We start from the raw sequence: 24,036 nt of genomic DNA, 5'->3' as shown, positions 1-24,036 counted from the left end.
TACCATCACACCTCTGCCGTATGTCATTCCTTACATAGCTCAGCCCTGACACAGTGTGGGAGGAGACTACTCAAGGGAATACCAAGAGGGGATCACTGGGAGCCATCTTTGAGGCTGGCTATCACAGTATTTCTTCTGTTAACCCCTCTCTGCCTCCTATTTTTCATATTCATGTGTAGTGCCCTCCCACATATTATACCAGATTTGGTCTGTATGACCAATAACATTTGGCAAAAGTGATATCATGTCACTCCTAAGATTAGGTTATAAAAAAAGACTAGTTTTCCATCTAGAATGATTCTTCCTCTCTCAAATCATATGTTGGTCCATGAGATAAGGAACTGAGTCCCTGAGTTCAAAAGCTCTTATAAATGGAGGCCAGTCAATAATGAGTCAGCTGGGAAGCAAATCCACCAGCCGCAGCTGAGGCCTGAAATGACTGCCTCTCTGGCCAAGAGACTGACTGCAACTTGATGGAAGACCCTAAAGAAGAACCACCCAACTATGCCACACTCTCAAATTCCTGATCCTCAGAAACTATCTGAGAGATACTAAATGTTTGTTACTTTAAGCAGTCAAGTTTGGGGGTAACATGTTACACAGCAATAGATAATTTTATTAAAGCATTTTTTTAAAAAAAGACTTTATTTAATTGAGAGAGAGAGGGAAACAGATTACAAGCAGGGGGAAGTGCAGAAGAACAAGCAGACTCCCCGTTGACCATGAAAGCCAGGATCCCAGGACTCTGGGATCATTACCTGATCTGCAGTCAGATGCTCAACCAACTGAGTCACCCAGGCATCCCAAATGCTTTTTTAAAAAATTATAAAAACAATTCAGAATGTTATAAAAATTTTAAATTGTACAGAGTGTTGAAATAAAATATCTACCTAGCCAATCTACTCTTCCACAACTGTTACTGTTTTGAACATATCCTTTCATATTTTTTTATTCCTATAAATGGAATGACTATTTAATATCTTATCCTTAAATAGGAATTGATAGCCAAAAATCACCTAATACTAGTGGAAAGTCTCCATTGTGAAGGAGAAAGACTATGATAAATAATCAGAAAAGAACCAATCCATAGAAAACTGAAATAATGCAGGAAATAGAAGAGGAACCTTCAAAAAACAAAACCATCTCTAATATGCTTAGACAGGAAAAAAAAATTATATCCATAACACAAGAATGTTACATAATAATAATTTAACTAATAGCAAAAAACAAAACAAAACAACACTACTAAAGCTTCCACAGAGAAAAAACTGTGATCTATAAAGGAGGGAGATGCATTTGATGTGCTGGCAATGGTACATAGATTCAAAATTCGCAAAGGAAACTCTATCTAACCAATCAATAAGATGTGAAGGAAAAAAAATTTTAAAGATTATCACACATATGCAAGGATTTAAAAAATGTACTATATGTAAAAATGTACACATATTCTTTCTCTTAGGAAGCTACTGAGGCTATGCCCCCCACCCCCCACCCCCCCACACACACAGAAAACCAATTACGAAGATATGAGGTGTAGGAAACAAGAGATCCAAAATGGTTAAGTCACAGGTAAGTTCAAGGAAAACTGCTGTTTAAAGGGGGAAAAAAAATGTCTAATACTACAACCAGTCCAGTTTGGAGCACAAAGATAGAGAATTCTAAACAGGAGGTCACCAGAGAAAAAGAGGTTGGAGACTTACTGATTTTGAGGAATGAGGAGTCAGAGGGCGAGAGGTTAATAGGCATGTGACAAATATTAGAGTGGTTTGAAAATTTCAGTAATTGTACAGAAAATGGTGCAAATGAATACAAGATAAAATTAAGTAACTGGAAGAAAAACAAAAAGTTTTATACATAATCACAGTCCACAATTTTGTTCACAATGATTATTGATTTGTTTGGACATAATTTAATAATATGAGGAAGATGAAATGGTAGGTGAAAGAAAGCTAAAGCTTTCACAAGCTATCACAATAAGGAGTCAATATACAATATCTAAAACTGACAAACTCAAGTGGCTTCTAGCTGGCTCCTCAGTTGGTAAGTAGAAGATGTTACTCTTGATCTTGGGGTCGTGAGCTTGAGCTCCACCTTGGGGGTAGAGTTTTTAAAAAAATAAAATTAAAAATACATTTGTAAATAAATAAAAACCACCAAACCCAAGAAATACCTAATAAGATAGACCTCAAACAGTCCCTAAGCTTGGGACTGCTAGACAGATGGTTTGCACGAGAAATTAACCTTCAGTTCACTTAGTGTCACAGTCAACATTCAGGAATGTATAGCAGTTGTTAGTAATTACTAAAACCTGGTCAGCAAGGAGGTAAGTAATCAGACTCTTCAAAAATTAAACATCAAGAGATTATAAAAATTCTGGTAAGAATGGCAAAAGCAAAGTTCTCAGAAGGACAGAGCAAATCCTCTCCACTGTCATCAGGAACATGATTAGGTTATCTCTTCCCACAGGGAATGGAAGATCAAGGGTGCCACTCTAGCAGAATGCTGTGTTCTGGAAACCATCCTAATGAAATCATGATCTTGTAACCTTTCCCTATATTAAAGGAACATTTATTCTTTACCTCTCCAATCAAACATCCTTATCAAAATCGTACACAGCAAATATTAGTGTACTGTTTAGAACCAACCAGATAAAAGGAAAAAACAGCTAACAGAATTAAAAATGGCTGCTTTTGGAAAAATAGCATTTATGGAGGGATAAGATAAAAGCAAGGGGAAAGGTAGAAGATACAGCAAAAAAACTAACGTTATTCCTTATAAACCTTCAGTAGTAGTTTATTTTTTAATTAGCACTAGTTGTATATTGATAAGAATTTTTTTATTGAAAAAGCCAGAGAGTTTTCCTAAAAATCAGAAACAGAACACATACTTTATCAAAAAAACTTTGATGGTTAACTCATTTTCATAGTGTAAGATACTAATAAATACAAATTTATTTCATTTACTTAGTACCTATTCCCAGAAATTATTCCTGGAAAAATTGACTTTTACACATCCCAAATGTAAAAAATACTTAAACATAGTCTGAAATGTAAACTAAACCTAGTCTACTAAAATAATAAACAATACTTTCAAAGTATATTCTACAAAAAACTATTAGGGTTAAGAATATGAAAGTCTTTACATTTATGATTAGGGTCCAAAACTTGCTTTTTATCTCCAAGTACTAATTTAAAAATCAAGGTTAAAAATAAAAACCCTCCCAAAATAAAAATATTAAGCTTCAGCTGGCCTTTTAGGATCAGCTGCTAATGAAACAAAGAAGCTACTTGAGCTATGGGTAGTATCAGCACACAGCTGCCAGATCATAATCATTCTGCTCACATTTGCATGAACTTTTAAAAACAAATATCCAGGGGCTCCTAGCTGGCTCAGTTGGTAGAGCATGCAATTCTTGATCTTGGGGTTGTGAGTTCGAGCCACACACTGGATGTAGAGATTACTAAAAAAAAATTTAATCTAAAATAAATAAAAATAAAAACAAATATCCAAAATATAGTGTAGAGTAAGAAAAAAGCAAATTACCTTATACACAGTATTATCCCATAAACACAAACATGTACCTATAGGTTGTATATGCCTAAGAGATATCTGGAGGCATGTTTATCAAAATAGTAACACCGGTTATACACATCATAAAATTGCAAATTTCTTACTTTCTCTTTGTACTTTTATATATCATTTTATTTAAATAGGGACTAATAAATTGATTTCCTGAACAAAATCTCTCACACTAAGCAAATGAAGGAGCTCTAACTTCAAATTCATGAGTTGATGTTCAATTGATTTTTGTTGTTGTTTATAAAGCTTTGAGGTATAACTAACATATTACACCCTATATATTTTAAGTATACATTTTGATAAATGTTGATATTTATACTCATGAAATCATCACATAATCAAAATAATGAACACATCCCTAGAAACTCCCTCCTGTCTCTTTATAATCTCTCCCTCCCATGTTCTATCACACCTTGCCCCATGCACATAAAACAAATATTGTTTTCTACCACTACAGATTAAATTCCATTTTCCATAATCTCATATAAATGAAATCATACAATATGTTCTCTCTTTTATCTAGCACCTTTCAATGAACACAACTATTTGGAGTTTCATCCAGTCAACATTCAATGCATCCCTTTTTTATTCCTGACTAGTATTCCACCATACGAGTGAATAATCAGCTTAATGATTCACCTGCTGATATTTAGGTAACGTCCAGATTTCAGCTATTAAAAACCAAGTTACCATGAACATTGGTGAGTATTTGTATGGACATCTGCTGTCACTTCTGTTGGATAAAGACCTTAGAATGGGATGGTTGGATCAAACAGCTGATGTACGTTTAACTTTTTAATTAAGATTATAAAACTCAGCGCAGCATTTTACATTTGCCATGAGCAGAAAGTTCCAATTCCTTTACAACCTGGTCAATATTTAGTATGCTCAATTTTAAAATTTTAGCCATTCTAACAAATGTGTAGTAGTATTTCATCATGGCTTTAATTTGCATTTCCCTAATAACAAAAGTGGTTGAGCATTTTTTCATGTGCTTGCCATCCATATATCCTTGTGAATGTTTATATCTCTTGCCCATTTTTTAATTGCGTTGTTTCTTTTCTGATTGAGTTTTGAGAGCTCTTCATATAGTCTGATCAGTGGTTCTTTGTGAGACATATGCTTTGCAAAGATTTTCTCCCAGCCTGTAGTCTGTCCTATCATTCCCATTACAGTACCTTTCCAATAGCAGAAATTTTTCATTTGGATGAAGTCCAAATCATCAATTTTTTTTCTTTTATAAAACATGCTCATTTTATATATAAGAAATCTTGATTTAGACCACAGTCAGAAAGATTTTCTCCTACGTTAACATCCAGAAATCTTATAGTTTTAGATTTGACATTTAGTTTTATCCGTTAATTATATGATGCAAAACATGGGTCCAAGTTGGGATTTTTATTTTATTTTTTTTAAGATTTTATTAATTTATTCATGAAAGACACAGAGAGAGAGAAAGAGGCAGAGACACAGGCAGAGGAAGAAGCAGGCTCCCTGCACGGAGCCCAATGTGGGACTCTATCTCAGGACTCCAGGATCACGCCCTGGGCTGAAGGCAGGCATTAAGCCGCTGAGCCACCCAGGGATTCCCAAGTTGGGATTTTTATATGTGGATATTCAATTGTTCTAGCACCAGATAGATATCTTCAAGAGATAATCCTTTCTCTACCAAACTGCCTTGCACCTTTGTAAAAAAATCAGTTGTCCATTTTTGTGTGGACCTTTTTCCAGATTTTCTATTCTATGCCAATAATATCTTTATGGTAATATCACTATTTTGATTACTGTAAATTTTATTGCAAAACTTTATTGTAAAATTGATTCCTGAATATTACTAGCTTTATAATAGTTCTTGAACTAGTAGTAGCTCTTTTGTAGATTTTATTAAATATTTTACATGTCTTTTACTTTTTCTTCTCTGATTGCCCCAACTAGAATCTTTAGGACCACTGTATACATTGTGAAGTAAGAGTCAACATCTTTAAATTGTTTCTAATCTTAGGGAAAATCATTCAGCCTTTCACCAGTAAGTGTTACACTATTTATCAATAGGCTTTTCCCTAACCTAACTACTTCAAAACTTACTGCAATGCTACAACAATCAAAATAGTGTAGTATTGGCAAAAGGACAGACATATAGATCAATGGAATAGAACTGAGAATCCAGGCTTAATCTACAAGTCTAGGGTAATTGATTTTCATCAAGAGTACCAAGAGCATTCAATGGGGAAAAGAATGGTCTCTTTAAGAAAGGGTGCTGGAACAACTAGATTTCCACATACAAAAGAATCAACTGAATTTTTTTGTTTGTTTTTAAAGATTTTATTTATTTATTCATGAGAGACACAGAGAGAGGCAAAGACATAGGCAGAGGAAGAAGCAAGCTCCCCATAGGGAGCCAGATGCAGGACTTGATCCCGGGACCCCGGAATTATGGCCTCAGACAAAAGAGACATTCAACCACTGAGCCACCCAGACATCCCTCAACTGAATTTGTAATAAGCATCTTATACAAAAATTAACACAAATCAAACATCTAAATTTAAGTGCTAAAAGCTATGAAACTCTTAGAAGAAAACATACACATGTGTCTTTGTGACCTTGGATTTAGAATGAATTCTCACAGATGACAGAAAAACCAGAACCACAAAAGAACAGAACAGAAAAAAGTAAACTTCATCAAAATTAAAAACTTGTGCATCAAAGTAAACTATCAAAAAAGATTTTATTTTTTAAGTAATCTCTATACCCAATGTGGGCTCAAACCCACAACCCTAAGATCAAGAGTAGCAGGCTCCACTAACAAGGCAGCCGGGTGTGGCCCCCAAAAATAAAATCTTTCAAAATAATGGATACATAAATAAGAGAAAAGAACAAGTTTTGGCAAGAAAACAGAATTCTCATACAATAGTGATAGAAAAGTAAAAGGGTGTGATCAGTGTAGAAAAGTTAAGTAGTGGGATGCCTGGGTGGCTCAGTGGTTGAGCACCTGCCTTCAGCTCAGGGCATGATCCTGAAGTCCCAGGATTGAGTCCCACATCAGGCAGAGAGAGAAGCAGGCTTCCATACAAGGAGCCCATGTCTCTGTCTCTCTCTGTGTGTCTCTCATGAATAAATAAATAAATAAAATCTTTAAAAAAAAAATCCCAGGGATGCCTGGGTGGCTCAGTGGTTGAGCATCTGTCTGCCTTTGGCTCAGGGAGTGATCCCGGGATCTGGGATCGAGTCCCACATCAGGCTCCTTGCAGGGAGCCTGCTTCTCCTTCAGCCTATGTCTCTGCCTCTCCCTCTCTCTCTCTCTCTCTCTCTCATAAATAAATAAATAAAAATCTTTTAAAAAAATTTTTTTTTAAATCCCTAGACTTGGAAACTCCAATGGAAACCTCCTTGGTTCCCCTTTTCAGCAGCTTTGTACTATCACCCAATAAACTTTGCTTTAAAAAAAAAAAGTAGTTCCCCAAAAAGTTAAACACAAAATTATCATATCACTCAGCAATTCCGCTCCAATATATATATCTTAGAGAAATGAAACATATGTCCACACAAAAACTCAAACACAAACGTCCATAGAAGCTTAATTTACAATAGACAAAAAAGGAAACAACCTAAACGTCCATGAATCGATGAACGGATAGAGTGTGTATATATTCATACAATGGAATATTATTCCTCCATAAATGGAATAAAGTACTGATAACATGCTACAGCTTAGAGAAACCTTGAGAAACATCATGCTAAGTGAAATTAAGACATACAAAAGATTACATCCTGTATGTGTCTATTTATATAAAGTAAAATGTCCAGAATAAGCAAATCCATAGAAACAGAAAGTAAATTGGTAGTTCCCAAAAGACCAGGGTACAGGACAGAGATGGGAGAAGGGCACGCAGCGATAGAGAAATGACTGCTTATTTTGTACAGATTTTGTTTTGAGGTAGACAGAGGCAATGGTTACACAACACCAGAAATGTGATGGTAGTCACTGAATTATACACTTTAAAATTGTTGAAATTATAAATCTTAAGTGAACTTTACCTCATTTTTTAAAATTGTTGCCCTGTGGGTACAGAACTTGCTTTCTCATTATTAATCTTTTTTTACTACTTAATTTTTTCCTTGTATCAAATGGTGTCAGCCAGCCAGAAAAATAAATACAAACTGATTTCTTAGCTAAGTTAAAAATATCAAAAGTTACTCTTAAAGGAGAAAGAATATAGATTCATGACCTCTGAATTATGTCCTGCTTATTCTTCTTGTCTTCTCTAATCCCATTTCTTCTCCCATTTATGTTATAGTATATGACAGACATAATACATAGACAGTAATTTAAAAATTTGGGAATTAAATCATGAGGTAAATCACATATACTTTTTCCTTGCACAGAATAAGAAATAAATTTCAAGTGAAACCAGCAATATGATTGAACAAATGTACCTAAGTTTTTCCCAGAGAAAACTGTGGTCAGTTACTCAAATAATGATAGTGCAACTTGCTATTAAGGAGTTTAAATTTCCTATTAATGAGTTTAAATTTGAGTTTTCCTTCAAGTGAAGGTGCTAGAGTCTAAAGTTTTCACCAGTTTTCCTACAGATAAAGTTCCACACAGTATATGTGAAGAATTTAATACTTACTTATCAAGGAAATCCTTATCCACTACAGCAGTGATGTCAAGAAGAGGATTTCCCATTCCAAAGAGAATATTTTCACTAAAAAAAAAAAAAAAAACATACACACACACACAAATGTAAGCATAAGTTAGAAATATTTCTGAAAATAAGTTGATATATAAAACGCACACAAATATAAAAATAAAGATCTTCACTTTACTTTAAAAATAAACCTAACATACTAGCTTATTTAAACCTTTGATTTGCCTTTTATGTTTCAGATAACATTTTAGAGGTAGCACAAGCCATTTAGAAAGAATGATGACTTTTAAATTGGATGAAATAAAAGAGAAAATCAGATCAAGTGATCTTTTTCCATAATATTCAACAGCTAATGACTAAAACGCTTTCAATGCTTTTTTTTTAAGTCTAGCATTAACAAAGTTCCGTACTCAACAAACATGACAGATAATTAACTCTTTTTAGTTTTTTAGATATACAATTACCAAAAGTTATTAGAGAGGTTACAGAATTTCCTACAGGAGTCCAGCCAAAGGCCCTATTGACAAACTGGGAATGACTGTGGGGAGACTTGCACGATGGGTACCAAAAATGAAGTAATTACATTTAACAGACTTTGAAGTAGTCTGTTTCCACAATGATCACAGTATGGCTCAAAACCAAGGGAAAGCTAGAACTCCACTACAAGTGATGCCTTAAACAGGAGTGCAACTGATAGCAAGAAATGAACCGGTGGCCATGGTTGGGTCAGCCTTGATGGGAGGAATTCTCCTGGTTTTTCAATGAAATTTGCTTCTAATTTGCCATTGATCTCCAGTTTGCTGAAGAGCTCTTCCAGTGGCTTCCAAACCAGTTACCATCCTTACCATTTGGATACCATCAGTAATATTAGTTAAAACTGGTACCCCAGAGTTTAAGAATATGGGATATAACCTATGATTACAGTCTATAACAATTTAGAAGACTGAATTACAGTATCATATTAAAACCACAGATTGGAGGCACCTGGGTGGCTCAGTCTGTTAAGCATCTGCCTTTGGCTCAGGTCATCATCCCATAGTTCTGAGATTGGGCACCTGGGTTGGGCTCCCTGCTCAGCAGGGAGTCTGCTTCTCCCTTTCCCCCTGCTCCCCACCCCCCCGCATAAATAAATTAAAAAACTTTAAAAAATAACAAAATAAAACCACAGATTAGACAACTATGGCTGAATATATAATAGTGATATTTGTCCTTTTCTTTTTAAAGAAAGCTAAATGGGGGAGAATTAAAAGAAAATACATTGATCTATTCAGACTTAAGTCCTATTTGTAATTAGAATAAAAATTTAATATAAAAATACAGTAAAACTTGACCATTAGAAACTTCTCTGCCTGATTTGTGTACTATTATTCGAACGATAAAAAATTCCCAGAACTTGCTTTTAAAAAAGAAGTGTAAGGTGTTACTGGAATGTTTGGCTGTTTCTTTTTATTCCATCTTTTTTAGTGTTTGGGTCAATGTATATAGTCATGAAACAACCCCCAGAATCAAAATATGGCACATTTCTAACATCACAAAGTATCTGGCTACCCTCATGTCAATCTCTACCCCAACATGTCCTCGCTTGGTTTTAAGGAGTATAATGACATTTCTTTTTCAGAAGTCAATCCTTTGAATATCTCCTGCATTCCCAAAATAGTCCATTGCACTCCATTTGAAAATTTAGTAAAATATTAATAAATCCATGCACCCTCTGTGGGTCTAAGGTTTCTATAGTTGAATGCATATGGAAATTTACAAATTCATGGAAAAGAGGAGCACACTGAATCTCAGAATCCTGTTTAAACTTGTATTCCTAAACTTGTTTGTCTAGCAAAAGTTTTTTTTTTTTTTCCTGAATGCAAAGGGACAAGAATATATTTACACAAAGCACAAGAATATGCTGGGACTGAATTGCTCAAATTTAAGACTGAAAGTTAAAAAAAAAAAAAAAAAGACTGAAAGTAATTTTTTATATATTATTAAGAGTAATGATTGGGAAAAAATTTAACTGGTAATTTATTCTTTTATTATTTGTTAATAAACTAAACAACAGGCTTTGCCTTGTTGCCAAATATTACAATTCACCTAAAGTCATTGGAAGCCATTCTCCTAATAAACTAGAATTGTGTGCTTGTCATCTATTCCTTGTCATCCTCCTACTTTCACCCCAAATTTCCTCATTCAAGAGATCTGGGTGAAACTGATCCACTCCAGCGTGATAGGTTTAACCTTGAAGCACAGCAAAGCCTAAGCCAAACAGCACAGTGTATTTCTCTACTCTTACTGATCAGTCTGAGATAGGCATGTAACCTAAGCCAGGCAAATCAAAAAGGACCCCAAGACTTTTTTCTAAGAGTGCTCACATACAAAATCTCTTCCTTTCTAGTAGATATAAATGCAAACGGTATTGTCCTCTTTAAGTACCTCAAGGTCTCCAGGTGGCTGCCTTGGGATAAATCCAACGTTACAGAGGGCAGAATGGAAAAACATAAAGAAACTGGGTCATTCATGAAGTTATGGGACCAATTTAGCTTCACCTGAAATCTATACTTTCTCTGGACTTTTCAATTACAGGTAGGTTATTTTGTTGATTCCAATTTCAGATTCGTTTTCTATTACTAACAGATATAAACTGTTGTATTTCATTTTGTGAATCTGCTTTATTTTGTAATGCATTTTTTATTATAAAGCCACAAGATTGTTAGTATTTGCATTACAAACTGTGTTCCATTGAGGAACACAAGTTCCTCTGAGGCTAAAATAAAGTCTTAACTTAGATCTCTTGGATTTCTTTTTGTTTTTGTTTTTTTTTTTTTTAAGATTTATTTATTTATTTGACAGAGAGAGGTAGAGAGCACAAGCAAAGAGAAGGGAGATCAGGAGTGGGAGAAGCAGGCTCCCCACTGAGCAGGGGCTTGATCCCAGGATCCTGGGATGATGACCTGTGCCTAAGGCAGACACCTAACCAACTAAGCCACCCAGGCATACTAGATCTCTTGGATTTCTTTTCCTTCCCTCTGTGGGAAGGGTTATATGGATTTTACTTTTACTGTTATTGAAACAGTGAACTTGAAAAAATATGTTCAAAGAGTATTTACCATTTTCTCTGTATATCTCCAACAAATGGTAATAGTAGTTTTATATATTTAAATAAATCTTATTTAAATTTCACAGAGGCTTTGTGTCTTAACTTAATAAAATTATTTCTAATTCTTAAACTGTACACCTAAACCACTTCCCCAAGAGTAATTCAATAAATACACTAGAAGATGCCAATCAACATTTTAACATAAATCTTAAAAACATAATAAATTAAGATGATGTAAAAGCTGCTAGACTGGTGAATACAACTATCGGGAAGGTCACACTGCCCATGGAACTTCCATTTCCCCACTCCCAAATTGTGTGATACTGTGATTTAGAATAAGAAATGCACACTTGGCCTTCATCATTGTCCCTGGAAAAGAGATCCTAAAAATGGAATTTCTGAGGATTGGGATAAAGGTGTCTTGTTATGTTAATGAGGTTACTTTTGGAAAACTTGGTAACCTAAGGATGAGTGGGGGCCTGGTTGCAAAGGGAACCTCAGGTGACTAGAGGATTAGAATTTTCAGTCCCACCCTCACCTTCAGGGAGGGGAAAGGGGCTGGAGACTTGCTTCAATCACCACAGATATAATCAACTGGGCCTATGTAATGAAGCCTCCATATAAATCCAAAAGTTTGAGTTTCAGAGAGCTTCCAGGCTTGTAAACATATGTGGAGATTTGGGGAAAGTGGCTCATCCACAGAGCATGAAGGTTCCCATCCTTTCCCACATACCTTGCTTGGCTTATGCAATTCTTCTTTCTGGGTGTTCCTCAGTTATATCCTTTTATAATGTTAAAATAATTTCTAGGCCTAAAATGGAGCTATCTCCTTCCTGCCCAGGGTGCCTCAGGAGCAAACTAAGCTTTCGTGTTTCTGTAAATGGTCCAACTGACCAGAAATGTAGTATATTCAGTCACCTTCTCTCCTAATACCAGCCAACTCTATACTTATTTCTTTTTTTCCTTAATCTTTCTAAATAAGGTCAGATATGCAACCCTAGCCAATCACACCATCATTGTTGCTCCTTTTAACACTCTATAAAACATACTCTTGCCCAAAATCCCTTGGAAGGAGTACTCCACTGCAATATAAGGCACTGTACTCCCTGAATCCATGCAGTTTTCCCTTGAATAAAGGACATCACACTGTTTTAGTTTTGTCATCTGACAATAATAAACAGTAATCTAATAAGTAAAATGCTTCTCTGAATTTTGCAAGCCACTCTAGCAAATTATTGAACCCAAGAAGAGGGTGGTGTGACTCTCTGATCTATAACTGGTTGGTCAGAAGTATAGATAATAGATGGCTGAGTCGGTTTAAACATCCAACTCTTGGTTTCAGCTCAGGTCATAATTTCAGGGTTGTGAGATCAAGCTCAGCATCAGGCTCCACACTCAGCACACTGCAGTCTACTTGAGATTTATGACCCCTCTCCCTCCCTCTTCCTCTGCTCCTCTCCCACCCACTTGCATGCATGCTCACTCTCTAAAACAAACAAATAAATCTTTAAAAAAAAAAAAAAAAAGAAGAAGTATGGGACGCCTGGGTGGCTCAGCGGTTAAGCGTCTGCCTTCAGCTCGGGGTGTGATCCTGGAGTCCTGGGATCGAGTCCCACATCGGGCCCTCTGGATGGAGCCTGCTTCTCCCTCCGCCTGTGTCTCTGCCTCTCTCTGTATCTCTCATAAATAAAAATATCTTTAAAAACAACAAAAAAAAGTAGTAGTACATATAACAACCTGGACTTATGATTGGAATGTGAAGTATGGGAGGGGACAGTTTCGTGGGACTGAGCCCTTAACTTGTGGCATCTAACACTATTTCCATGTAGATAGTGTCAAATTGAGTTAATTGCTTGGTGGTGTTGAAAAGCCTATACATTGGTACTTGCCCTATGCTTCTCTTCCATCTGGCTATATATTTTATTATAAACAGGTAACAATAAACAAGTATACATTAAACAGGTAAACATTAAAAATATAACAAATATGTAAACATTAAAAAATAAGTAAAAAAGTGTCTTAGGCTAAGTTCTCCCAAAAGCAGAGCCTGAGACAAAGGCTTATAAACAAGGCCATTATTTGAAAAGTGATTCCAGAAAGCAGAGGTGAGAGATGAGGGAGTGAAACAAGAAAAAGCAAAAGCCTATGAAGATGTTACCAAGTTGGCCACAATTACAGATGATAACATTCAATCTTATCACCACAGGTGACTACAGCTCAAACTTTTCTGGAAAAGTTTTGAACTGTGATTCAGAGACCCCTATCTAAAGGACAAAAGAGAGAATTTATACAGTGACTATTGTCTCTCATTACAAGAAGTATGTAGCATGGGTCCTGATGAGAAATGCTATTAGGCTAGAACTGTCCAAAGCCTGTGCGGACCCTGTTGCAGCAACAATGGCTAGCCTAAGAGATGGGGACACCTCTGTAAATGTAAAATAGCACATAAGAAGTGTCTTCATACAGTAAGCTAAAATTATACAATTATTTCTTGGGGCACTTGGCTGGCTCGGACAGTAGAACATGTGACTCTTGATCTTGGGGTTGTTGAGTTTGAGCCTCATATTGGGGGAAGAGATTACTTTAAAAAAAAATTACACAATTATTTCCAGAAGCAAATACTTTACTCTTCATCATATTATTAACAGGATTTCATTCTAATATGACAAAACTCTAATAAAAAAACACTAATTCTTCAAAATGGCCAGTTTCTTAAATACAAACACAAACTAATGTCCTGGCCAGTACATACTAAGACACATATTACACTTCTTCAATAACAAAGAATCTATATAAATAATCTATATAAGATCATTTATTGTGATCTTGTTCTACTAGATGTAAACAAGATGGTGTCTGCTGTGGCCAAAAACTACGACTGACCCACACTATGATTACTATTTTGTTTCAAATGTTATCAGCGTCTTTTTCCAGGAATGGATGCTAAGATGAAAGACACTGAACATCTTTTTTTGGTCAGTAATTTTTAAATTCCTAATAATTCTGGCTCCCAGCCAACATAAACCTGTCCTATAATTATTATTTTGTTCAACAGCTAACAAATTTTATGCACTAACACAGATATCAGACTAAAAGTTCCTAAGATAAATTTGTTTAGGCTATTGATAAATTAATGTTGATCAGCCCTATAGCTAGCAAAAATGTTTACTTGCACCATGGTACCAGAATAAATACTAATAAGCTTTATATGTGAATTCTCTCTCCACTAACAAGTACTACCTTACCAGTAACTGCATTTTCTCTTTTATCAAGCAGTTCTTCAACCAGTTTATCAACTAGGAACCTCCACAACATCCCACTAGCATTGCTTTTAACTATTAACTAGGCCCTCTACAAATCTTGCCTAAATCCTTATATTACTAAATTTTTTAGCCACAATAAATCCTATACAGTATCACCAGAATTGTATTATTTAAACAAACCTATTGTATTTTTTTTCTTAGCCTAGCTTCCAATTATATGTAGGATAAAATCTACAACATAAATTCTAACTAACATAAAAGATATTGGATCTAGCTGGAACCTACCAAATTTCATCAAACCTAAGATACCATGAACTGTAATATATGTTCCAATTTCTCATGGTGATTGGCAAGATACAGTTATAATATTCATGCTAATATCACAGATATTATAATGGAAAGAAATGTGCATATTAAAATCAATGAAATACATTGCCTCTCTACCTTTATCTCTCACCATTCTAATACATACACAGTCTATTTGCTAATCATAATATTTCACTGTTCCCTGAAAAAGGCTGACTGTAAAATCCTTCCCTTAATTCTTTTGTCTGGCAAATTCCCATTGATCTTTTTAATTTTTTTTTAAGATTTTATTTATTTATTCATGAAAGACACACAGAGAGAGACACACAGGCAGAGACACAGGCAGAGGGAGAAGCAGGCTCCATGCAAGGAGCCCGATGTGGGACTCGATCCCGGATCTCCAGGATCACACCTCGGGCTGCAGGTGGCGCTAAACCGCTGTGCCAGGAGGGCTGCCCCATTGATCTTTTTTAAATTTCACATATGACACCTCTTTTAGAAAATCTTCTCTGCCCAATTCATACCAAAAGGTTCCCACGTAAAGGTGCACAAGTTGTCCCCTGTACAACTCCAGAGGGTGATGTTCACAGTATGGATGATAGCTTCTGGAGTTCTAAGTATTGCTGCCCTTCCTTCCAAAGTCTTATTCATTCATTCCCTCAGGTTCTGTAAGTTCTTTGATAAATTTTTTTAAGGGTTAAATGACAGAACATTAATTCAAGATAGGTTGTGATAAGTTAAAAAGAAATGCTGTGCTCCCTAAAGCAATCACTATACAATAATACAATAAAATCCAACAGAGAATATAAATGAAAAACTACAATATACTCAGAAAAGAAGGAAGGAAAGACAAAACAATATAAAGAACATATGAAAAACAAAAGGATGATATTCTAAAACCCACCCATATTAGTAATTATATTAAACGTAAATGGATTGGGCAGCCCTGGTGGCTTAGCGGTTTGGTGCCGCCTTCAGCCCAGGGTGTGATCCTGGAGACCCGGGATCGAGTCCCACGTCAGGCTCCCTGCATGGAGCCTGCTTCTCCCTCTGCCTGTGTCTCTGCCTCTCTCTCTCTCTGTGTCTTTCACGAATAAATAAACAAAATCTTTTAAATAAATAAATAAATAAATGTAAATGGATTGAACAAGTTAAACAGGGGTGCCTGGGTGACTCAGTTGGTTGGGCATCCAAGAGTTGGATTGAGCCCTGCGTCAAGCTCCATGCTCAGCATAGGATCTGCTTGAGATTCTCTCTCTCTCTCTTTCCTCTGCCCCTCTCTGCCTCTGCTTGCCTGTTCTGTCTCCAAATAGTCAAAATATTTTAAAAGACAAAACAAAAACAAATTAAACATCATTTACTAAAGATACACTTTAAATATAAAGGCATAGAAAGTTTGAAAATAAAAGACTGAATAAAAAGATATACTATCCAAACACTAATTATAAGAAAACTGCAGTGGCTATATTATTATCATACAAGGTAGACTTTATTAAAGTATAGCTGACATGCAATGTTACATTAGTTTCAGGTGTACAACATAGTGATTCAACAATTCTATACATGTTATACTCACCACAAGAGTTGCTACCATCTGTTATCATATTCTACTACAATACTATTAACAGTAATCCCTATGCTATACAGACAAGGTAGACTTCAAAACATGGAGTGGCACCATATAAAAATGATTTCATATAAATAAGTCATTTCATCAAGAAAATAAATGGCTTCAAAATACTTGGGGGAAAAAACTTGAGAGAAACAAATGAGACAAATACAGTCGTAATATCCCTCTTTCAGTAATTGGTAAAACACAAAATAAGGAAGAAATCACACTACTGGACATTTATCCTATAAAAATGAAAACTTAAGTTCACATAAAAACTTTTTACACAAATGTTCACAACAGTTTTATCTGTAATAGTTAAAAAAAACTGGAAATGATCAAATGTCCTTCAACAAGTGAGTGGGTAAGCTGTGGTATACCAATACAATAGACAAACACTGAATAATAAAAAGTAATGAACTACAATACAACTTGGATAGGTCTCAAAGACATACATGAGTGAAAATATAATCTGTACTATGTGTTACATACTCTATGATTCCGTTTATATAACACTCTTAAAGTGACAAAACTATATTGTTGAAGAACAGATCAGTAATTGCCAGGACTTGAGGAGCAGGGGTGAACATACAGGGATAGATAACACAAAGCAGTTTCTTTGTGGTGACTGAACAGTTTGGGATCCTAACTGTGTTAATGGTTTCACTAATCTAGACATGTTAAAATTTCACAGAATTATATACCACCACCACCCCACCAATAAAAAGCTGTTTGTGCAAAAACTGGTAACATTCAAATAACACTTGTAGTTAACTTTATAGTCCTGTATCATTAGGAGAAGTTGAGTGAAGAGTGCACAGGAACTCTGTACTATTTTTGTAACTTCTTGTGAGTCTTAAAGTATTTCAAAAGAAAGAGTATATTAAAAATGTTTTAAAACACAATTAGGGTGACATTATGAGAAATAAGAGCCTCCAAAAACTATCTCTTCCATTAAAAAAAAAATCAATATCAACTTTTTCAGAACTCTAAATATTAACCAAAGACTTACAACAATCTAGGAAGCATTAAAGAAAAGAAAAAAGCCAAATCTGACTAAAAACAGCAAGCTTTGTGCCATTTTAACTTGCCCTATTCCCATCCCCTTCTTCCTAGCTCCATGGTAGCCTTAAAAAGAAAAAGCCCACAAGCACAGTGAAAACTGGAAGCCTAGCAGCTACTGGAGGGGTCAGAACAGGATTGGAGCTCTTTCAAAGCCCTATTTTCAGAGAACTGCTATTATTTGAGCTTACAGGCAGTTCTCTGAAAAACCCTACTCCGGAGGCTTCTCATTATTTGACCTGACTCAGCCTGCCCAGCTCTAACACCCTTTTCTCCAGGAGAATTTGTCAAAAACAATCAGCTGCAATTGTTTAACATCCTAGCTGTCTGAAGCAGTTGGCACAAACAAGAAGCTAACCAAAAAACTTAAAAGGAAAAGTGGGGGCATGAGATGTCCATAAAGGGTTCTGAAACGTTCTGAATATTCCTGAGAATCTAGAAGGCCATGTACATGTGCCCAGAGCTGTGGCATGCTCAAGAAAGACCTGAAAGATCCTAAACAATCATCGCTGAGCCATAAGTCTCTGCATAAGCAGGAGGAAATAAAGGTTATGGCAGAATGGTTAAGTCCCTCTGAGTGTTAAACATATGCCTCAACAAGCACACAGAGCCTCTCAGCGAAGACTGAAGACAAGTATTGGCAAGAATATGGAGAAAGTGGAATCCTCACGCATTGCTGTTGAAAATGTGCAGCTAGCTTGAAAAAAAGTTGGGCAGTTTCTTGAAAAAGTAAACATATATTTACCATATGACCCAGCAACTCCACTCCTAAGTACTAGTAATGAAAACATGTGACAGCACCAAAATATACACAAATGTTTATAGCAGCATTATTCATAATATACAAGTGGAAATACAAATATCCATCAAGAGATAGAGAAAATGTAGTATATATATGGGGGCGCCTGGGTGGCTCAATCAGTTAAGTGTCTGACTTCAGCTCAGGTCTTGATCCCAGGGTCCTAGAATGGAGCCCCTCAGCAGGGAATCTGCTTCTCCCTCTCCCCCTCCTCCACTTTGTGCTCACACACATGCTCTCTTTCCTGCTCAAATAATAAAATATTTTAAAAAATAAAATGTGTTATATACATATTATAGATTATTCAGCCATAAGAAGGAATGAAATGCTGATACATGCAACAACATAAATGAACTTTGAGAACATTATACTCAATGAAAGAAGCCAGACACAAAAGGCCAAATAGGATTCTGCTTAATGAAACGTCCAAAATATGGCAAATTCACAAAGTTTCCCTGGTTTGCAAGGGAAGGGGCAGAGGAACTGGAGATTAACTGGTAACAGATACAAGGTTTAGTTTTGGGGTGATGAAAATGTTCTGGAATTTGTGGTAATGGTTATACAACCTTGTGATATAGTAAAAACCATTGAGCTATAGAGTTTAAAATGGTAGATTTTAGGGTATGTGAATTATATCTCAATTAAATAACAGTTAATAACAGTTAAGTGAACAAAACTACTAAACTTGACCTATCTGGTATAGAACACTACACCCGGTAACTGCTATATTCATTTATTTAATTAAAGGTGTGCACAACGTCTATACTGAAAACCTCAAAATATTGCTGAGTGAAATTAAAGAGTAAAGACACAGGAAACATTCAGCAGAACAGACTCTAAGCTATGCCATGAAACTAACCTCTAAATGACCTATAGATCTGAGATATCACAATTAAAAGTAGAAAATAATTTGAACTGAACACACATATCAAAATTTGTAGGATGTGGGGTACCTGGGTGGCTCAGTCCATTAACTTTATACGAAGTTCTACAAGAGGCAAACCAGTATTACCGAAAGAAGTCAGAAAAATGTTGCCTGGATGGGACAGGTAGTAGGATTGACTAAAAAGAAGCAGAGTAGATGAACAGGTTTTATATATTGACCTAAGTTGTAGTTATATAAATAAATATATATACTGATATTCAAAATTCAGTGAACTTAGGAACTGTGATTTTAACTGTATGTAAATTATATCACGGGCATTTTTTTCACTAGTCAAGTGAACAGACCAGGGAAATACCTGGGTCCCTTAGGTTCTGTAAGGCCAATCCTTCCATTTGTATTCTGAATATACCTTCCTGCATGCTCAAGAAAATGATCTCTGATACAGTAACTCATTTAATATAGCTTTTTTTTTTAACAAAAATAAAATTTATACTCTCTTCTACTGAGATACTAACATGTAATCTCTTTTTGACAGAAAAAAAAGAGATCTCTTCCCTCTGTCCAGCAGTATCCTACATGACTCTCTACAACATAAATGTAGATGTTCAAATTTCAGCCCTCCCCCCCAAAAAAATCCACATATATCAACTAATAGTAGTTGTAGTAGTCCCTGCTGCTTGTTACAGCAAAAACATTTCTAAAAGGCTATGCTCTGTGAAATAGTAAGTGCCCCTAAACCAGATAAAATTGTTCATTTAATTTTTTTTTAGTAAGCCCTATAACCAACATGGGGCTTGAACTCATGACCCTGAGACCAAGAGTTGCATGTTCTTCCAACTGAGCCAGCCAGGCACCCCAAATTTGTTCATTTTAAATTCAATTTTCAGAAGCACATATGTAACATGACTAATACATATAATGTGTAGCGTAAGCATTTTTATAGGTTACTTTTTTTTTATGTTATTGTCTTTAAATCCTCACAATAACCCCATAGGATAGGCATTACAATTATTTCTGTTTAACAAAAACAGGAGGTTCAAAGGATTTTATAATCTGCAAAAGGCCAAATAAATGATTCCCAACCTCAAATTATGTGTTTCCATGTTTAATATACTACATCTAGACATCCAGAACTCTTAGTACAATAAAAATGTCTGACTAATGAAAACTACCCATATCTAACCAAAAAGAAGCTAATATTCCACTATCTTATGGTCCTATTTCAAAGAACATTTCAATGACAAAATCTACTACAACAAAACTACTACAGAGTGTAAGTAGGTGACCAGATAATTTATTACCCAAACAGGACACTTTTGAGAATAAAGGAAGATCTATTAATAATTTTGCCAGGATAACTAGCATGATGCAGGACTGTCCTGGGCAAACTGAGACATATGGTCATCCTATTTATAAGCTAGCTTTGCTATTTAAAAATAAAAACTCATACTTATGTTTTATTGTAGTATTGTTAAAATAACAATTTAAAACCAAGTAGGGGGATCCCTGGGTGGCGCAGCGGTTTAGCGCCTGCCTTTGGCCCGGGGCGCGATCCTGGAGACCCGGGATCGAATCCCACGTCAGGCTCCCGGTGCATGGAGCCTGCTTCTCCCTCTGCCTGTGTCTCTGCCTCTCTCTCTCTCTCTCTATCATAAAAAAAAAAAAAAAAGAAAAGAAAAGAAACATGATGGAGGAAAGGGTTAAAATTCAAACAGTCTAGGCAATCATTTTGGTTCCCTTTTATCTTTAACAGTTCTTAATGTAGCAATACAGTGGCTGGAAAGATTTGTAGTTAGAAAACCTTGTATGCCTTTTCAAACAAAGATGACCTATTTACAAATATGAGCATTAACAACTGACAACATTGCACAGTTCTGGAAAAGAAAGATTTCTGTTTTAGTTCTTCAGAATATTTCATAAATGAAACAATTTCATTTTATTTTAAAAGCTCATTTGCAGGGCGCCTGGGTGGCTTGGTCCATTAAGCATCTGACTTCAACTCAGGTCATGATCCTGGGGTTCTCGGATTGAGCCAGGCTCAGGGACTGAGACCCACGTTGGGCTCCATGCTCAACGAGGAGCCTGCTTCTCCCTCTCCCTCTGCCCCTCCACCCTGCTTGAGCTCTCTCACAGCAGGCTTTGTCTCCCTCTCTCTCAAATAAATAAAGAAAATCTTTAAAAAAATAAATAAAAGCTCATCTACCTAAGAAGTCCTATAGCATAAAAAAGTTTGCATAGTAATCTGAAATTTACAATTCTTATAAAAGACACAGATCCTGCAAGGAGTCTGAAAATTCTATTTAAAGGCTCCAAAGAAACCAACTCAACAAAGCAAGGCAGTTTCAATCTTAGCCACATTTTAGTCTCCGTATGAATGTTCGCCATCTGAGTGGCTTGGCAGATCTTATTGGATACATCTCAAAAGTCTTGAGTGTTAGGTGAAAAATACCCTAAGACCCAACCCACAGCCCACATAAATTTTCCAATGTAGGCCTAACCCACAAAAGTAGTTCCAGAATCATCATGTAGGGTACAATCATGTCAAGTCCCAGAATAGACCAAATCTGACCTGTCTAGGCAGGCTAAAGAATAGGGTTCCTTAGCTCTATAGCAAACACTCTCCCTGTCTCCCTATCTTTTTCCTAGTCTTCTCTGGCACAAAATCAAGCTCTAAAGCAGTGTTCAAAATCAGACTAGACGGTGATGTTAAGAAAACAAGGCAATATTCATAGCAGTATTTTGAAACAGTGTTGCTCAATGAAAGCACATAAAGTAGGAGCCAAAAGACCTAAGTTCTATCTTAAACTCTACCACTGCCTAACTAGGACATACCCTTCACTTTGAGCCTCAAGGTCCAGTATAGAGACAGGAAAAGGGAAAAATGCCCTCTAAGATTCTCATTGAACTAGTCATGACACTGCACATTTTCCCAATGTCTCCTGAATTTAACTCAAGCATCAACTTTCCTATTGGGTCAATTAAAAAATGACAAAAGTATCAATTTATCAAACATGTTCTATCATTTCCCAAATTAAGGTCAACTGGAATCTGATATATAAGAAAAGACAAAAGTTATTCTTCAAAAGGATTATTGGTTTTAGAGGCTGTGATTCAGACTCTTCAACAGTAATGATGCAGCAGAGTAGAATATAAACAGCAAGTTGAAGAGACAGTATCTACAGCCAAATTCATTCAAAGATCTTAAGTTTAAAAAAAATACTTTTGATTTAAATCATTATTTATGAATTTCGAATAGATGAATGCTACACTGTAAAGGGCACTGAACCAGGTATCTAGAGATCGGGATTCTAGTTCAAGATCTGCAACTGTTTGGTTGAGCTTAAACAAATAACAGTATCTCCTAGCCTCAGTTTCTTGAAACGTAAGGGAGTTTGCTTCCTACTTTAAAATTTAAACTTGGGCAGCCCCAGTGGCGCAGGGGTTTAGCGCCGCCTGCAGCCCAGGGCGTGATCCTGGAGACCCTGGATCGAGTCCCACGTCAGGCTCTCTGTATGATGCCTGCTTCTCCCTCTGCCTGTGTCTCTGCCTCTCTCTCTCTCTCTATGAATAAATAAATAAAATCTTTAAAAAATAAAAAAAATAAAATTTAATTTTTTTTCAGGTAACACTATTCTCTATGAGATTCAAATTGCTTTAATGACAGAATTTTTATAAAACTTATAAAATGCCCTAAAATTTAAAAGCACTTTCATACCTACCTCACAACATTGTAAGATACATATTAGTATCATCATCACTGAGTATTTCATTAAACAAATATCCAGAGAAGAAAAGGAAAATGGTTAACTCAAAAAAAAAGAAAAAGACTCTCAGAACCCAGGTATACTGACCATGGTCCTCATTGGCTTCCAATCATCTTACATTCTGTCATTGCAAAGAGTTACATATTACAATATTTAGGAATGAATGTTTTTTTTAAAGGTCTTATTTATGAGACACACACAGAGAGGGAGAGGCAGAGACACAGGCAGAGGGAGAAGCAGGCTCCATGCAGTGAGCCCAATGTGGGACTCGATCCTGCGTCTCCAGGATCAGGCCCTGACCTAAAGGTGGTGCTAAACCGCTGAGCCACCCGGGCTGCCCAGGAACAAATATTTCAAGTGGTGTAAAAAGCACCATTGGCCATAAAGTCAGATTTGGATAATTTTTTATCTTGATCACTCTCCTCACCAGAAAAAGTCAATCAATAATACCTATCTTTTGGGCCACTATTAGACTAGGCACAAAATGGAAGCAAGCCTAACAATACCATGTTGGTGAAAACTAAAGTTGACACAATTGCACTGAATGCAGTCCTCAGTGGAAAATGGCTGGTATCTGTAGGACAACCAACTCTTGCAGAGCTGCCTCAACTTCAGTAGTCTCCCTGTCTACTCATCAACCTAAGTTCTAAGTTATCAAGCTCCTTAGAGGACTAGAGTAAAGCAAAAAAGTTGCTATAATTGTTTCTCACAACACTTGACAAATTTTGTTCATAGAAACAGCTTTTTCAGGAAATTTAAGTAGCATATTGTTCCTATAAAAGTATCATGCAGTGTACTACATCATGGATGTCTGGATTCAATTCCTAACTGCTACTAAATGATTTCAAACCAGGCACCCAACTTCTCTTGGTCTGTTTCCTTAGGTGTAAATGTGGTATCTGGTTTATATAACATATTTAAGGGGCACATGTGTGGCTCTGATGGTTAAGCGTATATCTTTGGCTCAGGTCATGATCTCCAAGTCCTGGGACAGAGCCCCAAATTGGGCTCCCAGATGAATGGGGAGTCTC

The 24,036-nt window shown here is 36.0% G+C and overlaps 1 protein-coding gene across 12 annotated transcripts in view; it reads right to left on the bottom strand.

The window, feature by feature from the left end:
• ADK (adenosine kinase) overlaps positions 1-24,036 on the bottom strand; it is a 505,936-nt gene that overhangs the window by 458,141 nt on the left and 23,759 nt on the right. For 4 of the 12 annotated variants that reach the window (XM_077895079.1, XM_077895082.1, XM_077895081.1 and 1 more), the window contains exon 2: positions 19,597-19,677. The exons of 3 other annotated variants lie outside the window; for them this stretch is intronic. In XM_077895079.1, the coding sequence (XP_077751205.1) occupies positions 19,597-19,677 (81 nt within the window). Of the gene's footprint in view, positions 1-8,210; positions 8,286-19,596; positions 19,678-24,036 lie in introns of all 12 variants that reach the window. 5 more of the 12 variants (XM_077895077.1, XM_077895086.1, XM_077895078.1 and 2 more) reach the window with 2 other exon arrangements.

This window comes from Canis aureus, chromosome 4 (genome assembly GCF_053574225.1).
Source record: "Canis aureus isolate CA01 chromosome 4, VMU_Caureus_v.1.0, whole genome shotgun sequence".
Lineage (NCBI taxonomy): Eukaryota > Metazoa > Chordata > Mammalia > Carnivora > Canidae > Canis > Canis aureus.
The sequence above is the reverse complement of the archived record's forward strand: the minus strand, read 5'-3'. Positions and strand labels throughout refer to the sequence as shown.